Source organism: Schistocerca serialis, chromosome 4 (genome assembly GCF_023864345.2).
Source record: "Schistocerca serialis cubense isolate TAMUIC-IGC-003099 chromosome 4, iqSchSeri2.2, whole genome shotgun sequence".
Classification (NCBI taxonomy): Eukaryota; Metazoa; Arthropoda; class Insecta; order Orthoptera; family Acrididae; genus Schistocerca; species Schistocerca serialis.
Window position 1 is genome coordinate 275,208,129 of NC_064641.1, and position 20,776 is coordinate 275,228,904.

Genomic DNA, 20,776 nt, shown 5'->3' on the forward strand with positions numbered 1-20,776 from the left:
CGCTAACGTCTAAAATTCATTGCCCAACCAAGATTCGTGCAATCATATATTAGCTAACTCTGTGTAAGGACAGTGGTTGAGGTTAACTGCCATATCTGGTGTTGGATGCGACGGAGTGCCTAGGAATAGGTGGGTACTCGGACAGAAAGCAGAAATAGTTAGAAGTACACGTCGTCATACGAATGACATAATAACATTACTTAATTTGAAATAGTTAAATCCAAAGGTATCCCTTAATCAGAGCATAGTTATCTCACATTAGCACGATCACGGATAGCTACTATAAACTACTGACATGTGTGTGTATACGAGTGGTGTCTGTTCCGTTGCACGTGTTCGACAGAACAGACACTGCTCGTGTATATATATGCATCTCTGTAATAGCGTGATGGATCCATGACATTCACTTCAGTGCGAATGCAGTAGTATCGTCTGAAACCCTGCGGGAATCAGTAATTTGCGAGTAGAACGTTAATGGACGAGGGACGCTGCACTGTAGCCGTAGCAGATGGCAAGAAGATCATGTGCAACAACTGACCATACAACGAACACCGCGTCAGCGCCACCTATCTGCTATTTAAAACCAACATTAGTTCTCAGTTCAACTACAGTCCAAAACACTATGCTACTCCTGACGCAGTTGTAAACATGATGAATCGCTGATACAGTATGAAGTATCCGTGTCTGCGTCAGAGATGAAATATATCTGTAGCTCTGTCAACCGTTAGTTCTAAGTTGGACTGATATTGCATTGTGAGATAATATTGGTAAGATATGCCATATAAGTAGCTCGTTCATATTTGATTCGTAGTTGGTGCTTACCGGTCTATGCTCACATACAGTGTTTATTGGTTGAATCGGTTTCGACACTTAATTCTTTTTCAACAGCCCTATGAAACAAGAAACAATAGGCAACATACACATTTATCAATACTACATCAAAAATTAGATAAACACATAATCACACTACATAAATAATAGTGACGCAGCCATGTGCTAAGAAATATGATGGGATAACTTTAATTTGCATAGTGTAGTTAGGTCTAATTTGTTAATGTAACGTTGACAAGAGCATTTTTGTATATGGTCTCTAGTTTCGTAGGGATATTGACCAGACGTCCCGGTTTTGCCAGAAAGACCCGGTTTTCACGTAAATGTCCCGGTGTCCCGATATAATAATTGGGACACACAATTGTCCCGGTTTTGTGTCGAGAAAGGAAATGAGAGGAATAATATTTCTCATTTAATTAAATATCTGTGTAAAACAAATTTCCTAGAAGAAGAACGTTATGGAAATATTTATTTTCACAATATATACCACATTTGATTAACTCATCTTCTGCCTAAAGAAAGAATGAGAGGTGTTGGAAAGACAAATAGGTATTACCTACTCTCGCCCCAAACTTGCCGACCTTCTACTTTTCGGCCGTCGAGACAATTAAAACCAAAATAAAAGGAGGTATAAAAGAGAATCATTCTCCTAACAGGACTGCAGCCAAATGGAAGTTAATTTTGTGAAGAATGTGAGCGATGCAGCTCGTGTTAGCGGTGCTTATTGAATATTGCTTGGCATGTATGCACTAGAGTAGAAGCAAAAGTCGGTGGCTGATCAACTGTGCGCACAAAGTTACTACCTCGTTTTGTTAGAAGTCAGTGAATGTGGATATTAAATAAAGGAAGTGTGGTGTCTGGTGAAAATACCCAACTGGAAGTGTTCATTTAATGAAAGGTTAAAGAAAGAATTTCCATTTCTTTGCGAAAGCGTCATAAACGGTAAACTTGAATGTACGTTATGCAGATCGGTGTTTTCAATAGATCGCAGCAGGAGAAGCGATTTACAAAAGGAGAAGCTCAAGGAAGCATCATCGACATCTACAAGTAGCAAGGAGATGAATTCTTTTTTTTAAGAGAAACACTTCAAGACTGCTTGAATTAAAACTGGCTACTGAAGAAAGCACGTTTGCGTATCACGTCGTCTATCAAAATCATAGCTTTCGATTAAATCACTGTACTTATTCTCTGATTCGTAAGCTGTTCGGCAGGCCGAAATATTGTTGTGCCATAACTAAAAGTGAAGCAATTGTTGTTAATTGTTTGTCACTCATGTTCTTACAGCAATAGCTAATGAATCACAAAAAGAAAAACATGTTTCCACAATGAATGATGTATTAAATCTCAAATCAATGAAAATGATTCTATTAATATTTCGATATTACATTCCTGCTTTCGACGTAAAAGTAAAAAGTTTGGTTATTATCTAAGTTCAAAACGAAACAGCTGGCACACAAATACGTTTTAATGGACAAAGTAATTGCATATTCTGTAGACAATGCAAATATCAATTTTGGGGAGCCAACCGTAATGGAACACTCAATGTTTACCAGTATCTCTAAGCAAAACTAAATACGTCACGTGTTGATGTTCGATATGGTGCTAACGTTTTGCACAGTAGTGTTCAATCAGTAGCAAATGGTCTGTCTATTGATGTTGAGGTGACTATGTTCAAAATTTACAAATGTTTTAAAACTTGTACCGTAAGAGACCAAGCCTTAAAAGAATTCTATGAGTTTACTGGAGTTGAATACAAGTCCCTGTTACATAACAGGAAAACACGTTGGCTGTATCTTCTTCCTGCCTCGCAGAAGATCCTGATGAAAGGTTGTGCTAATTTAAATAAAGTAACAGCTGTTATTATTGTGAAAACTCATTTCAGTTTTCTTGCACAGAATTTTATAATTATTTTCTTTCTGACAAGGAACTGCTACAATCCGTTCAGTCTCCTGATAAACACAGCAAAGTAAATCTTAGAACGAAAAATTGTATCTGATAAATAATATTACAAAGTTTGCAAGACTAACAAATTTTACCTATTTAAAATAGTGACTGAACGTTGCAGAAAATACATCCAGTCTATTTCTGAAGAAAAGAATTTTACTTATTTGTAATGCACCTACATTTTTCTTTCCAATTCACAAAAAGAAAATTCATTCTTGCCCTAGGTTTTTCAGTTGATGCAACGGCGTATCCCTGTAGTAGATTTCAAAATCTGACATGGAATACAAGCTTAAGTGCAGTAACGAAGTTAAGTATAAACTGCAGCCACAAGAGTCACAATTTTTTTGTCTTTGACATCTGGTCAGCTTAGCTACTGAAAATGACTGAAGTGTTGTAACGTGTCCAACCAAAAACAACATGTGAGAGCACCGACTGATAATGTCTGTATTCATATAAGTGGCGTTCATATTATATTCGATTTATGGTCATATATTGCGGTTGATCATTGTGGCATGTCCTACAGCATTCAATGTGTAAAATTACTGTGGAATAACCATGAATCACTTGAAAACGAGTACAGATCTGAAATTTCAATATTGTGAAAAAGCAGAATAAAAGAACAGTCAAATGCTTAGACACTTCTAAGTGACTTTGACTCCCAGTCAGGTGCAGAATGTAACTATAGTACATCAGAATTACTCTGATGTCCACAAACTTTATATGGTTTGGAGCATCGCTAAATTTACCATTTACCAAGTTACTTAATACGTTCCTCAGAACCACAAAGCAACAAAGCCACATGTCTCCATTACTATGAATTTTTTAAACCTTATTAACAATTATTTTAGGATCACTTTTTCAGATGTTAGTTATTACTTTGAGACAAGCAGAACATTGCAGCTGGAGTCTACCAGGGGTGCTTTATTGTATGTCGTTATTACAAGGCAGGTGTTTTGTTGGTGGCGTCAACATTCGCAAAGATTCAATTTTGTTCCCTGGAATCTGTGTACAGTGGTCGTCTCTGTCACAGTCGACAGTACAAACTAGATTCACCGTCTGCCAGCAACGTTTCAGATCGATAGTTATCGCTGACTCTCCCAACGAAAGTAGAGAGTGACATTCCATCGGAAACCAAGGCATCTAATGTCAGAGATTGCAACAACGTCCTATTCAGTATAGCTATATCAGAAACTCTTCTTTCCTATACTCCACTTCAATCGCCACCATAATAGTGTTATCTTGATTGGACAGACAGACTCTTAGTGTCATCAATTGAATTACCGATGCTCGCGACTAGAGCTTCCTTTTAAATAATTATTGTCCTGAATGTATTCTTGAGTAATGCCAGTATCTCTCCAGTAATCTGCAAAATATAATTTATGCTGAGACACAAATTTTCTGCTACTGGAACTGAATAATTGTGCGTTATTATCATCTCCTGCAGTCCGCCCCTGGTAGCTGAGTGGTCAGCGCGACGGAATGTCGTACCTAACGGCTCGGGTTCCATTCCCGGCTGGGTCGGAGATTTTCTCTGCTCAGGGACAGGGTGTTGTGTTGTCCTTACTATCATCATTTCATCCCCATCGACATGCAAGTCCCCGAAGTGGCGTCCACTCGAAAGGCTTTCACCAGGCGAACGGTCTACCTGACGGGAGGCCCTAGCCACACGGCATTTCCATTCACTTGCAGAGCAACAGCTGATAGGTCCCAGTCACAACCACAGAGACACTTTGAGAGGTTTGCACTGGGTTCACTGACTGGCGAAAAATCTTCATCCCTGTCCGCAGATTTATCACTGTATCGACACTCATGACTTTCATAAACGCTAAGGCATCTGCCGATTGTACTTACTGTGAGGTTGAGTTCTTTGCACTGTGTGTAAGAAGATCCGCAAAAAATGCACATATGGCAAGTTTGCCTTCCGCGATTGTATGGCTTAGAGCGTATGGTTCAAATGGTTCAAATGGCTCTGAGCACTATGGGGCTCAACATCTTAGGTCATAAGTCCCCTAGAACTTAGAACTACTTAAACCTAACTAACCTAAGGACATCACACACACCCATGCCCGAGGCAGGATTCGAACCTGCGACCGTAGCAGTCCTGCGGTTCCGGACTGCAGCCCCAGAACCACTAGACCACCGCGGCTGGCGGCTTAGGGCATATATAACTGATATAACCGCGTAGGCATGAGTATCGTACGGAGTAGTAATGTAAATAAACTATACTGGATAAACTAACGTAGACTCGTAACACTCAGAAGGAGGCCACTGTAACGGTTCCAGAAACGTTGGTTTCTCCACATTTTCATGTCAGTTGGATGTGATTGAAACACCAACTGTTTCCGTAGCCGAGATCGCTGGCGCACAACTACGTGATGGCCCTCGGAAGTAAATCAATTCAAATATTGCTCGTATAAAATGTTCACTGGCAATATTTGGAGGAGAGGTGGTGGCGTAAAATTCTTGATCACCAAACTTTGCACCAGCATCGTATATTAAATTCCGAATCTCTCCTCAGTGTCTCCTGAAATGAAGGCATATGACATCGTTGATGGTGATCCATCCGTCTGTTGCAGACGTTAAGCTCAAGAGCCCTCTCGGTGCTATTTGAGAGGAGCAGGCTATATGTCGACATCGAGTTTCACCCTCTCCCTTCTGTTCATCCATAACAACACAAACTCAACACTACACTGCACAAGCAGTCACTCCCGCGACACAGATACACACTTGTCACTTCATAACAGGTGGAGGAAGGTATCGAGAAACCAACTCCATTAAGACCTGACCAAGAATGGCGATGCGGGTTCTTGCATCTGTTCATTTGGCTTTCTGAACTGCTACACTACGAGCGTCATATCACAATAAAGCTGCGTAACTGGTGGTAAATAAGGAACTACAAATAACCAAGTCTGCAAGAATTCTGTTCAAGCGCGTTGCTGGAATTAACTTTTGGTGCGTTGCTCTCACCTTGTCTAGCGCGGCCTGCACCTTGGCCTCGCTGCCGGTGTCCAGAGCAGAGGTGGCCTCGTCCAGTAGCAGGATCTTGGGGCGGCGCACCAGCGCCCTGGCGATGGCGATGCGCTGCTTCTGGCCGCCCGACAGCTGGGCCCCGCGCTCGCCCACCAGCGTGTCGTAGCCCTGCACAGGCATGTGGTCCAGTGTCAGGCACGCGGGCAGTGAGGGTGATCACACACGGTTACAATCCACCCCTGCAAGCACTGCTGTTGCTTGTTTTAGTACTTGGGTCTGCAGACAGTTACTATAGTCACGAAAACGAGTAATAAAAAGAGCGCGATATGTAGTACCTCTGAGGTTTAAAGTAGTATTTATTACCCCCATTAGTGAAGACAAATCAAGTGGTAACCGGAGACGGACCATTAGATATTGAAATACGGAAGAAAATGGCTATTTACACTACCGGCCATTAAAATTGCTACACTACGAAGATGAAGTGCTACAGACGTGAAATTTAACAGACAGGAAGAAGATGCTGTGATACGCAAATGATTAGCTTTTCAGAGCATTCACACAAGGTTGATGCCGGTGGCGACAACTACAACGTGCTGACATGAGGAACGTTTCCAACCGATTTCTCATACACAAGCAGCAATTGACCGGCATTGCCTGGTGAAACGTTGTTGTGATGACTCATGTAAGGAGGAGAAATGTGTACCATCACGTTTCCGACTTTGGGGTAAAGGTTGGATTGTAGCCTATCGCGATTGCTGTTCATCGTATCGCGACATTGCCGCTCGCCTTGGTCGAGATCCAATGACTGTTAGCAGAATATGGAATCGGTAGGTTCAGGAGGGTCATACGGAACGCCGTGCTGGATCACAACGGCCTCGTATCACTAGCAGTCGAGATGACAGGCATCTTATCCGCATGGTTGTAACGGATCGTGCAGCCACGTCTCGATCCCTGAATCAACAGATGGGGATGTTTGCAAGACAACGACGTTGCATCACAGACAGGAGCGCCTGCGTTGGTGTACTCAACGACGAACCTGGGTGCACGAATGGCAAAACGACATTTTTTTCGGATGAATCCAGGTTCTGTTTACAGCATCATGATGGTAGCATCCGTGTTTGGCGATATCGCGGTTAACGCACATTGGAAGCGTGTATTCGTCATCGCCATACTGGCGTATCACCCGGCGTGATGTTATGGGGTGCCATTGGTTGCACGTCTCGGTCACCTCTTGTTCGCATTGATGGCACCTTGAACAGTGGACGTTACATTTCAGATGTGTTACGACCCGTGGCTCTACCATGCACGACCGCATGTTGCTGGTCCTGTACGGGAGTTTCTGGATACAGAAAATGTTGGACTGCTGCCCTTGCCAGCACATTCTCCATATCTCTCACCAATTGAAAACGTCTGGTCAATGGTGGCTGAGCAACTGGCTCGTCACAATACGCCAGTCACTACTCTTCATGAACTGTGGTATCGTGTTGAAGCTGCATGGGTAGCTGTACCTGCACACGCCATCCAAGCTCTGTTTGACTCAATGCCCAGGCGTATCAAGGCCGTTATTACGGCCAGAGGTGGTTGTTTTGGGTACTGATTTCTCAGGATCTATGCTCCCAAATTGCGTGAAAATGTAATCTCATGTCAGTTCTAGTATAATATATTTGTCCAATGAATATCTGTTTATCATCTGCATTTCTTTTTGGTGTAGCAATTATAATGGCCAGTAGTGTATTTAATAAAGATCCATATAGGAGTAGAGATAAGATAGCAATTTGCCAAACAAAAACAGGGTTACATTCTTATTACCTGCTAAAGAAAATATTACAATGATACAAAGGAAAGACAAACTTATAGCTTATTTCCAAGGGGCAAGTATAGCAAGTTCGGCACATGATCCGCTCAAGGGAGTGACACATTTTCAGATAGTAAATAATTCCTATGATTAGAATTTGACAAGAAAAAAGAAAACAAAAACGAATGTGCTATAGAAAGGAAAGTACTCCAGTTAATGCTGTCCGGTCCTCTTCTCGCGGACGTGTCAGTGTCTGTTCAGTAACAGTTAGATCAATATACACTACTGGCGAAAAATACAACAGCCTCAAGTACTGTGTTCGGTGGCACCTGTGTATAATATATGCATACGATGTTAGTGGCTCATTTTTCATAGTGTTCGCGATCAGAAGGCGCTCAGGAGGCCTCTTTGTACATGCTCTGTTTTGACTCTGGAGGTAGAAACATTCGTTCCAGGGTACATACTCTGGTTGAAGATCTTCAGCCACTTGAGCAGGATCACACTACAGGAAGCTGGACGGAAGTATCAACGGATTGCTGCAGTGTATCGGTGGTGTGTCGCTGCTTTCAGCAGTGGTCTGTGGAACGTTGCCACACCATTAGACCAAGTTCTGGACGTCCGCGTAGTGCAGGCTCACGTCAAGATGTACGTATTACGTGAGCAGTGGTGGCCGATCCAAAAGCATCCACGGACGAAATCGTGGCCCATGTTACCACGTTCTGTGTCACCAGGGACCATTGAGAACCCTCTGCTCGCAGCACGACCATCACGTGTGCCTCTCACGATGCTATCAATCGTACAGCGAAAACACCAAGCTTGGCTGCTCTGGCGTCGTGAAAGAGTCAACTGCAGAGTGGTACGGCGGTCTATTATCGTCCTTACAGAGAGTGAGTTCTGCCTGTATGAGAGTGATGGATATACTCGTATATGGCTAGACCAGATAAACTGCCTATTGTGGAATGTGTTCGCCCACAACACACATGTCCCATTCCGGGCTCCATGCTGTTGGGGGCAATCAGTTACGTCTCGCGTTAACATTTGATGTTTCTGCTGGCTAAGGTAACCAGTGCCTGCAACATTGCACAGGCTGTTAGTTCCACGCTACTTCCATTTCTTCGAAAAAAGGTGATGCACTTTTTCAACAAGACAATGCACGTCCATTTGCGGGTACTACGATGCATCGTGCTCTCCATCGAGTAAAACAAATGCCCTGGTGGCAAGATTACTAGATCTCTCGCCAAATAAACACATAATGGGACACGATGAACTTATTGTTCTCCAGAGTCTGCAAGAACCATTGCCGAATTAAGTCGTAAGATGCTTGGTAGAATCCATCGCAGGGTGCCGTTCTGCTCCTTTGTGATTATTTACATGTGAGACTACACTCCTCCATTGCTGCCAGAGCAGGGTACACTGTGTTCTGATGCGATTGTTTGGACATCCTTTACCATCAGAAGCGTGTATCATTTGCTTTGAATTTGTTACCATATACTCTTACAATGATGAACAATCAATAAAATGACCTTATTTTGAGGGTGTTGGATTTTTATTTTCCGGCAGTGTAAAATACTCAGCATGAAGAGAATTTTGTATGTTTAGTCATTTCAGCCTTTTGTTGTCAATAAAATGATTGTAACATCAACTAAATCTTAAGGCCACACAGCAAAAACCATCTACATGCTGCTGCTGTGAGCGCAGATTCGATACAGGAAAACGGCTATCTAGTGGCTGGGCACCTCTCAGGCTCTCTGTGATAAGTGAACTGTAGCTTGTACCAAGCTTTATTTCACACAACTACAAACCTAGTGAAAGAAATAACGTGAACATCTACATCTGTGCAGAAAGTACGACATCAGATAAAGACCGACTGAACAATATCTACACTCCTGGAAATGGAAAAAAGAACACATTGACACCGGTGTGTCAGACCCACCATACTTGCTCCGGACACTGCGAGAGGGCTGTACAAGCAATGATCACACGCACGGCACAGCGGACACACCAGGAACCGCGGTGTTGGCCGTCGAATGGCGCTAGCTGCGCAGCATTTGTGCACCGCCGCCGTCAGTGTCAGACAGTTTGCTGTGGCATACGGAGCTCCATCGCAGTCTTTAACACTGGTAGCATGCCGCGACAGCGTGGACGTGAACCGTATGTGCAGTTGACGGACTTTGAGCGAGGGCGTATAGTGGGCATGCGGGAGGCCGGGTGGACGTACCGCCGAATTGCTCAACACGTGGGGCGTGAGGTCTCCACAGTACATTGATGTTGTCGCCAGTGGTCGGCGGAAGGTGCACGTGCCCGTCGACCTGGGACCGGACCGCAGCGACGCACGGATGCACGCCAAGACCGTAGGATCCTACACATTGCCGTAGGGGACCGCACCGCCACTTCCCAGCAAATTAGGGACACTGTTGCTCCTGGGGTATCGGCGAGGACCATTCGCAACCGTCTCCATGAAGCTGGGCTACGGTCCCGCACACCGTTAGGCCGTCTTCCGCTCACGCCCCAACATCGTGCAGCCCGCCTCCAGTGGTGTCGCGACAGGCGTGAATGGAGGGACGAATGGAGACGTGTCGTCTTCAGCGATGAGAGTCGCTTCTGCCTTGGTGCCAATGATGGTCGTATGCGTGTTTGGCGCCGTGCAGGTGAGCGCCACAATCAGGACTGCATACGACCGAGGCACACAGGGCCAACACCCGGCATCATGGTGTGGGGAGTGATCTCCTACACTGGCCGTACACCACTGGTGATCGTCGAGGGGACACTGAATAGTGCACGGTACATCCAAACCGTCATCGAACCCATCGTTCTACCATTCCTAGACCGGCAAGGGAACTTGCTGTTCCAACAGGACAATGCACGTCCGCATGTATCCCGTGCCACCCAACGTGCTCTAGAAGGTGTAAGTCAACTACCCTGGCCAGCAAGATCTCCGGATCTGTCCCCCATTGAGTATGTTTGGGACTGGATGAAGCGTCGTCTCACGCGGTCTGCACGTCCAGCACGAACGCTGGTCCAACTGAGGCGCCAGGTGGAAATGGCATGGCAAGCCGTTCCACAGGACTACATCCAGCATCTCTACGATCGTCTCCATGGGAGAATAGCAGCCTGCATTGCTGCGAAAGGTGGATATACACTGTACTAGTGCCGACATTGTGCATGCTCTGTTGCCTGTGTCTATGTGCCTGTGGCTCTGTCAGTGTGATCATGTGATGTATCTGACCCCAGGAATGTGTCAATAAAGTTTCCCCTTCCTGGGACAATGAATTCACGGTGTTCTTATTTCAATTTCCAGGAGTGTATAAGGAATTTTTATCATTAATATCATATGTTGAACTAATAAAGACATTATTTAGTGTGAAATGCTACAAGATGTTCGAAATTATCTGAACTATAGGAGTATTGGGAAAGACGGGCAGAAATATACCGGAAGTACAGGAACCAAGAGGGTATGACAAGAATGGAGGAACAAGAAAGAAGCACCTGGATTAAGAAGACTGTAAGAGAAGCAGTCTTTCGTGCCTACTGAAAGATCTACACATCCAAAAAGCAATGATGGAAATAAAACAAAGATTGAAGAGTGGGATTCAAATTCGAGGTGAAAGGATATCGACGATAGTATTGGACGATGGCATTATTATGCTCAGTGAACGTGAAGAAGAATTACGCGATCTGTTGACTGGAACGAGCGGTCTAATCAGTATATAATATGAATCTAAAGTGAATCGGAGAAAGACAAAAATTATGACGATTAGCGGAAATGAAATTACGATAAATTTAACATTAAAATTATTGACTTAAACCCAAGAAAGACGAAACTTATAAAGAGTAGCAGATGAGATTAGCGACAAACTTAACATCAAAATTGTTGATTAGGGAACATATCGGACGAAGCAAGGAGGACATAAAAAAGCAGATTAGCACAAGCAAACAAGGCAATCCTGTTTAAAAGATGTCTACTATTGAGGAAGAAATTTCTGATAATGTACGTTTCCCGGATAGCATTGTGTGGTAGAAAATATGGTCTGCGGGAAATCCGGAAAAGAGATTCGAAGCGTCTGAGATGTTGTGCCACAGAAGGATGTCGGTAATTAGGGGACTGGAAGAAGGTAAGGAATGAGGTTCTCCGCAGAACCGGTGAAGAAAGAAATTGCGGGATTTATACCAAACAAAATAACAAATGATGGAACTGATCCCCCGCGGCACACAAAACAGGTCAGAATACTGTTACAGAAACAACGAAAAAAGCATACCAAATTTAAACGAATGCAGAATCTCCAAGATTGGTGATTTTTGACGGAAAGTCGAAATTTGGCGCAGACTTCAATTCAAGATGCTTATAAAGCATCTCTCATTCTGGTCGAATGTAAAGTATGCTAGCGACAATACTCATTCAAATGCCTTCTCTGCGCTATAGCAATGGAATTATTATCGATGACAGTGCTGCTAAAGCAGAGTTGCTAAACACAGCCTTCCGAAATTCCTTCGCCACAACAGACCAAGTAAATATTCCAGAATTCCAATCAAGAACAAATGGTTCAAATGGCTCTGAGCACTATGGGACTTAACATCTGAGGTCATCAGTCCCCTCGAACTTAGAACTACTTAAACCTAACTATCCTAAGGACATCACACACATCCATGCGCGAGGCAGTATTCGAACCTGCGACCGTAGCGATCGTGCAGTTCCAGACTGAAGCGCCTAGAACCGCTCGACCACACAAATCAAGAACAGCTGCCCTAGAAGTAGTATCCTTGGAGTAGTGAAGCAACTTAAATCACTTAATAAAAGTGAGTCTTCCGGTCTAGACTCGATACCAGTCACGTTTCTTTCAGAGTATGCTGTTGCAATAGCTCCATACTTAACAATCATATACAATCGCTTGCTCGACGAAAGACTCCTACCCAAAGACTGGAAAGTTGCACACGTCACACCAATGTTCAAGCAAGGCAACGGAAGTAATCCGCTAAATTGCAGGTCCATATCGTTAACGTCGATATTCAGCACGATTATGGAACATATATTGTGTTTGAGCATTATGAATTATCTCCAAGAGAACGATCTATTGACACACGGATTTAGAAAATATCGTTCTTGTGAAACACGAAGTTTTGAGTGCTGTCGACAAGGGATTTCAAACTGATTCGTATTTATAGATTTCCGGAATGTTTTCTACACCGCACCTCACAAGCGGCTTGTAATAAAACTGCGTGCTTATGGAATATCATATCAGTTATTACTACTGGATTCGTGATTACCCGTCAAAGAGGTCGCAGTTCGCAGTCATTAACGGAAAGTCATCGACTAAAACGGAAGTGATTTCTGGCGTTCCCCAAGGCCCTCTGCTGCACCTTCTCTACATAAACGATTTAGAAGACAATCTGAGCAACAGTCTTAGGTTGTCTGCAGATGACACTGTCGTTATCGCCTAGTAAAGTCATCATCAGATCAAAACCAATTGCAAAACGACTTAGAAAAGATATTAGTGTGGTGCCAAAATTGGCAATTGACCCTAAATAATGAAATGTGTGAGATCATCTACATGAGTACTAAAAGGAGTCCGTTGAACTTCGGTGCCACGATAAATCAATCAAATATAAAGTCAGAAAATTCAACTAAATACCTAGGAATTACAGTTACGAACAACTTAAATTGGAAAGACCACACAGAAAATGTTCTGGGGAAATCGAACCAGGGACTGCGTTTTATTGGCAAAACATTTAGAAGATGCAACAGACTGCCTACACTGCCCTTTTCCGTCCTGTTTTGGAGTACTGCTCCGCAGTGTGGGATCCTTACCAGATAGGGTAAACGGAGTACATCGAAAAAGTTTAAAGAAGGGCAGCACGTTTTGTATTATCGAGAAATAGTGAAGAGAGTTTTATGGACACGATGCAGGATTTGGGGTGGATATCGTTAAAAACAAAGGCGTTTCTCGTTACGGCGAGATCTTCTCACGAAATTTTAATCACCAGCTTTCTCCTCCGAGTGCAAAATATATTGTTGACTCTGACCTACACAGGGAGAAACGACCATCATAATAAAATAAGGCAAATCAAATCTGGCACTGGAAGATATAAGTGTTCGTTTTCTCCGTGCGGTGTTCTAGAGTCGAATAACAGAGAATTATTGTGAAGACGGTTCAATTAACCCTCTGTCAGGCACTTAAATGTGATTTGCAGAGTATATGTGTAGAGGTAGATGTAGATATAGATACGCAAAACATTGACAAAAAGACGGAAGAGTATAATTGCACATGTGTTACGACACCAGCGATTAAGTTCCTTGGTGCTAGAAGAAACTGTAGAGAGTAAAAACCACTAGGGAAGACATATATCGGAAACATTCACGGACTAATTGAGTACGGTGTAAGTATAAGTGCAGGTGGAAGACACTGGCACAATAGTGCAATCAAACCTGTAAGAATACCGATGACTCAAAACAAAATGTTAAAACCATGGAACACAGACTGCATTCATCGTATCTGCACAATGGCGTGCGGTATCGCACCTCTGACGTATCACAATAGGCAGCTTAAGTGTCCCAGTGTCTGCTAGGGCCACTCGCCTGGATGAGTCCATTTTACCATGGCGGATGATGATTGTGAAAGCATCCGCTTGTAATGATTAAACTGATTTTCAACGTGTTTAACGACTAACCGTGACTCACTCCGCTGGAAAAGTTACATTTCACAAAGAACACGAAATGCCTTGACCAGTAACCCAGGTTCATGACAGGAACGTCGAATGCTGTCCCTTTACTTTCAACATCCCCACTGGAAGTAAGAGAAATTAAATATTTTTCTATTCTTATGTGACTTTTAGACCACCGATAGTTTATGACATTAACAATCAACGATATAATTCAGGAATGAAATTCACTAAAATGAAAAGAACTAATCGATGTACTTGAACCATTGAAGATACAATGACATGACTATGTCATTTCGAACGGTTCAGATATGCTGCACCTACAGTGCTTAAGACGCCATTGTGCTACGGCTAATTGTAAACTATGCCTCTCTGATCTGCACAGAATGAACCCCACGATATGCAGATTGTCCCACACGGACTCGGGTATGAAGTGAAAAACTGCGTAACGGAAGCAACGACGGCCTAACAGATGAGTCCAGGGTGTGGTCCTAACAGAAATTAGTGGTAATAAAGGAAGCTATGGAGTTCATCTGTATGCCGAAATTAAAGATAGGTCTAGTTTTACCATAATTTTTTGTTATAAAAATGGAAACAGGAACACCAGTATGATTCAGAAATGGTACCCTATCACCTCCAAACCAAGTATCATCTACAAACCTACAGAGATAAGAGATAATTGGTACACAAATACTTGCAATAAAATAATTTAAGTATAAACACTAAACGGTAACATCCACGTGGAAAGGGTAGAGAAAGGAATCTTGTAATTAATCCTCTGAGATAAATCCAATAAGTGATTCGGCATCGGAAATGATGACTGAATCCATCTACTGTGGCGCAAAAAAACTCAAATGTAGGAACAAAAAGTGCCCGAACCATGAGTGAGGCACCAAGTACCAAGAGTAACTCTAAAACGACGTCCCATTAACTTTACGAAGAAACACAGCTACATCTTTCTCGTCATTCTCATCCGCCATTCATCTTGGCAGCGTGATCTTACCATACTTCTTCGTCACTAGAATGTGGTCTACTCGTACATCCGCCATCCGGAGAAACGAAATCCAGTACCAAAATCTCCACAGCCATGGCCATTTTCCAAGTCTCCGAAACAAGGTTTGTCTTCCTAAGTCCAAATCCAAGTTTCTAAAGTCGCAATCGATGTCTCTCATCCCGAATCCAAAATCTACCTGTCTCCAAAATAACTATACTCCGGTGGTAGTCGTATTCTGGATACCACGAAACAAAAATTTGCCTCGCTCCTCCGAATAGTCTATTTAACTGCTAGCCAATCACTTATTTTTTCAATTATACAAAATTCTAACAGTTCCACAAAATTTCGGAAGTGCAGCCGCATTAATTCAACTTCTCAGAAGAAGAAACTTTATGGAACAGTTTTTGCGCCGCGATAATATGAAGATGCAAAATCCTAATAATCTGGCGGCAAATTCCCACTCTCGTGAAACGTTGCTGCCCTGACCAATAGTAGCAAAGCTTTTCTCGGAACACGACTTCCGATCTCCCACTCCGTCTAATTTTTTGGGAATCATCTACTGATCTTTTCTTGAATAATTGGTTCAACAAGCTCCATGGTCCGACGACAGGAAGTCGTGTGCAGGCTTTTCTCAAAGCGTGCGTAACATTCCATAAATTTTGCACTCTCATGGACCTAGCAAGATGTCATCTGGTTTCCGTCTCACTAATGCATCATCGAAGGCTGGTTAAGCGTAATCCGAAAAATTAAACGACGGGCTGGCGCCAGTCTGACGCGTTTCAAGTGTAATGAACATGTAGTGGCAATTGAAAATGCGTGTTGCGTGTGACTGAAATACGCTCAAGAAAGAGACAAAATCGTAAACAATACGTCTCTATATTTTGCATTATAACCGCCATTATACATGAAACGGCTGCGATACAAAATAATTGTTACTGAGAAATAAAACTGAATTTTTCAAAAGCTTCAAGTACAACCAAGTGGTGAACGCTTTGGTGCCTTTATGAAGTATGTTCTGTTTTCAAGGGAGCTATTTTATTAACGGTGAGATAACTAAAATATACTGAGCGAAAGGTCGATGGTTGTGCAGGAATGGACTACATTAAATGCATATTTAGTGCAACAGAAACAGCTTGTAAATTAACATCGGTCTCGTAACTGTAGGCGGAACGCAGTCGCAACTGTGGAAAGATTAAAAGTATAGTGTTTGCAATACCACAGATTACGTGATGCTAAACATTAAATGGACAGATAACGTATGAAATGAGGTTTCCTGTTCCATTCGAAAACAGAGCAAGGGAAAAGGGACTGTCTCTATTCCTCCATACGAGCCCTAATCTCTCTAGTACACTAATGGCCATTAAAATTGCTACACCAAGAAGAACTGCGGACGATAAACGGGTATTCATTGGACAAATATATTATACTAGAACTGACATGTGATTACATTTTCACGCAATTTGGGTGCATAGATCCTGAGAAATCAGTACCCAGAACAACCACCTCTGGCCGTAACAACGGCCTTGATACGCCTGGGCATTGAAACAAACAGAGCTTGGATGGCGTGTACAGGTGCCCATACAGCTTCAACATGATACAACAGTTCATGAAGAGTAGTGAGGCCGTATTGCGATGAGCCAGTTGCTCGGCCACCATTGACCGGACGTTTTCAATTGGTGAGAGATATGGAGAATGTGCTGGCCAGGGCAGTAGTCGAACATTTTCTGTATCCAGGAAGGTCCGTAAAGGACCTGCAACATGCGGTCGTGCATTATCCTCCTGAAATGTATGGTTTCGCAGGGATCGAATGAAGGGTAGAACCACGGGTCGCAACACATTTGAAATGTAACTTCCACTGTTCAAAGTGCCGTCAATGCGAACAAGAGGTGACCGAGACGTGTAACCAATGGCACCCCATACCAACACGCCGGGTGATACGCCAGTATGGCAATGACGAATACACGCTTCCAATGTGCGTTCATCGCGATGTCGCCAAACACGGATGCGACCATCATGATGCTGTAAACAGAACCTGGATTCATCCGAAAAAATGTTTTGCCATTCGTGCACTCACGTTCGTCGTTGAGTATACCATCGCAGGCGCTCCTGTCTGTGATGCAGCGTCAAGGGTAACCGCATCCTTGGTATCCGTGCTGATAGTCCATGCTACTGCAAACATCGTCGAACTGTTGGTGCAGATGGTTGTTGTCTTGCAAACGTCCCCATCTGTTGACTCAGGGATAGAGACGTGGCTGCACGATCCGTTACAGCCATGCCGATAAGATGCCTGTCATTTCGACTGCTAGTGATACGAGGCCGTTGGGATCCAGCACGGCGTTCCATATTACCCTCCTGAACCCACCGATTCTATTTTCTGCTAACAGTCATAGGATCTCGACCAACGCGAGCTGCTATGTCGCGATAGGATAAACCGCGATCGCGATAGGCTACAATCCAACCTTCATCAAAGTCGGAAACTTGATGGTACACGAGGCATCACAACAATGTTTCACCAGACAACTCCGGTCAACTGCTGTTTGTGAATGAGAAATCGGTTGGAAACGTTCCTCATGTCAGCACGTTGTAGGTGTCGTCACCGGCGTCAATCTTGTGAATGCTGTGAAAAGCTAATCATTTTCATATCACAGCATCTTCTTCCTGTCTGTTAAATTTCGCGTCTGTAGCAAGTCATCTTCGTGGTGTAGCAATTTTAATGGCCAGTAGTGTATTATCTTCATGGCCCTTACGCAAAACGTACGTTGGCGGCAGTAGAATCATTCTGTGGCCATCATCAAATGCCAGTTCTCTAAATTTTCTTGTCAGTGCTTCTCGAAAAGGAAGTCTCCTTTCCTCCAGTGATTCTCAGTAGCGTTCCAGAAGCACCTCCGCAACGCTTGCATGTTTTTCTAGCCTACTGGCAAAAAATCCAGCAGACCACCTCTGAATTACTTCGATGTCTTGTTTTGATCCAACCTTGTGCGGATCCCAAACACTTGAATAGTACTCAAAGGGCCACACTAGTGTCTTATGCGCAATCTCCTTCACAGATGAACCACACGTTACTAAAATTATTCCAGTATACCTTACTATAGTCCATTCCATGTTTAATCGACGTGACGCTGTGAAGTAGCACACTACCAGCGCTGCATTCGAACATAATGGATTTATTTTTCATTCCCATCCGCATTAAATTACGTCTTTTTTTTTTGCTTTTAGAACTAGCTAGCGTTCATCCACCAACTAGAAGTCATCTGACGTCGTTCTGGTCGCTCAACGACGACACCTTCCCATACTCCACAACGTTATCAGCAAACAGTTGCAGACTGCTGCTTACCCTGTCCTTCAGATTATTTATGTGTATAGAAAATGAAAGGTGCAGTCGAGGAGAGCTCGTGCAGGGTGGGGCAAATAAAAGTGGATCGGATGACTGGATGTGATTGGACGTGTATGTATGCGTAGAACCACACCCCGTGACGCGCACATGTGTACCTCCACCGCGTGATTCACACGGGCTTAGAGCGTATTGCGGGCAGTGACAGTGTCAGGGGAGCGCTGCAAAGGGGACGACGGTACTCACAGTGGAGCAGCGGGTATTCGTTGTGGAAAGTTACGTGACAACAAAGTAGTGGAAACTGTGTGGTCAGTTGTGTGCTGAGACGTTTAATGGTGTCGAAGTGCCAGCAAAGAGTGCCGTGCAACGCTTAGACCGAAAATGGCGTCAGACAGGATGACAGGCTCTGTTTTTCTCAACTCAAATACTATTCCGAACCACGGCCCGAAAGTTCCAAGAGACGAATGGTAGTCCCTTTCAACATCTGTTATGGCCGGTTTTTCTGTTTCTTTTTTCTTTTCTTTGAATCATCATTGTTCTGACTTGTTTTATGCGCCCCGCCACGAATCCTTCTCCCGTGCCAGCTTTTTCACGACAGAGTAGCACTTGCAACCTACGTCCTCAATTATTTGCTGGATGCACTACAATCTCTGTCTTCCTCTACAGTTTTTCCCTCTATAGCTCGCTCTACTGCCATGGAAGTTATTCCCTGATGTCCTAACAGATGTCCTATCATCCTGTACCTTCTCCTTGTCAGTGTTTCCCACGTATTCCTTACTCCACCGATTCTGCGCACAGCCTCTTCATTCCTTACGTTATCAACCCAAAAAATTCGTCTGTAGCATTACATCTCAAATGCTTTTATCCTCTTTTCCGGTTTTCTCACAGTCCATGTTTCACTACCCTACAGCGGCTGGTCCCGGCGGAGGTTCGAGTCCTCCCTCGGGCATGGGTGTGTGTTTGTCCTTAGGATAATTTAGGTTAAGTAATGTGTAAGCTTAGGGACTGATGACTTTAGCAGTGAAGCCCCATAAGATTTCACACACATTTGAACATTTTTGAACTACCATACAATGCTGAGCTCCAAATGTACATTCTCAGGAATTTCTTCCTCAAATTAAGGTCTGTGTTTGTTAGTAGTAAACTTCTCTTGGCCAGGAATGCGCTTTTTCCAGTGCTAGTTTGCTTTTGATGACCTCCTTGCTCCGACCATCACTGGTTAGTTTGCTGCCTAGGTAGCAGAATTCCTTAACATGATCTACTTCCTCACCATCAATCCTGACGTTAAGTGTCTCCCTGTTCTCATTTCTGCCAATTCTTTTTATTTTCTCTTTCTTCGATTCACTCTCAATCCATATTCTGTACTTATTAGACTGATCATTGCACTCAGCAGATCGTGTAATTCTTCTTCACTTTCACTCTGGATAGCAATGTCATCAGCGAATCATATCATTGAAATCCTTTCACCTTGAATTTTAATTCCTCTCCAGATCTTTTCTTTCATTTCCACCATTGATTCTTCGCTGTACAGATGCAACAGTAAGGGCGGAACACTACATCCCTGTTTTAATCCGAGCACTTCGTTCTTGGCCGTCCTCTCTTATTATTCCCTCTGAGCTCTTGCACATGTTGTTCATTACTCGCCTCTCCCTGTAGCTTATCCCAATTATTCTCAGAATTTCGAACATCTTGCACCATTTTACATTGTCGAACGCTTTTTCTAGGTCGAAAAATCCTATGAACGTGTCTTATGTAATCTTTATTCTTGCTTCCATTATCAACCACAACGTCAGAATTGCCTTTCTGGTGCCTTTACCGTTCCCAGAGCCAAACTGACCGTCATCCAACACATTCTCAATTTTATTTTCCATTCTTCTGTATATTATTAATTTCACCAAATATTGTTTTGATCTATATGCTGATTCAGTCCTTAAGACAATCTTTTCTTTCTCAGTTTATTCGCATTTTTGATGCAGCCATTTCGTCTTAGCTTCCCTGCACTTACTGTATATTTCATTTCTCAGCCACTTGTATTTCTGTATTCCTGAAATTCCCTGAACATTTTTGTAGTTCCTTCTTTCATCAATTAACTGAAGTATTTCTTCTGTTACCCACGGTTTCTTCGGAGTTACCTTCTTTGTATCTATGTTTAACCGGGTTAGTACTGTATTTACTTTCCTCTACTGTGTTTCTTTGTACCCTGGAAGTCTGCTCTCCAGGCCACTTTTATTTGCTCCACCCTGCAGAACAATGTACT

The 20,776-nt window shown here is 43.3% G+C and overlaps 1 protein-coding gene across 1 annotated transcript in view; it reads right to left on the bottom strand.

The window, feature by feature from the left end:
• Nucleotides 1-20,776, bottom strand: part of LOC126474393 (ATP-dependent translocase ABCB1-like) — a gene marked incomplete at its 3' end in the record, with an annotated part of 166,238 nt that overhangs the window by 80,328 nt on the left and 65,134 nt on the right. The window contains exon 11 of the mRNA XM_050101861.1: nucleotides 5,743-5,913. Within this exon, the coding sequence (XP_049957818.1) occupies nucleotides 5,743-5,913 (171 nt within the window). The remainder of the gene's footprint in view (nucleotides 1-5,742; nucleotides 5,914-20,776) is intronic.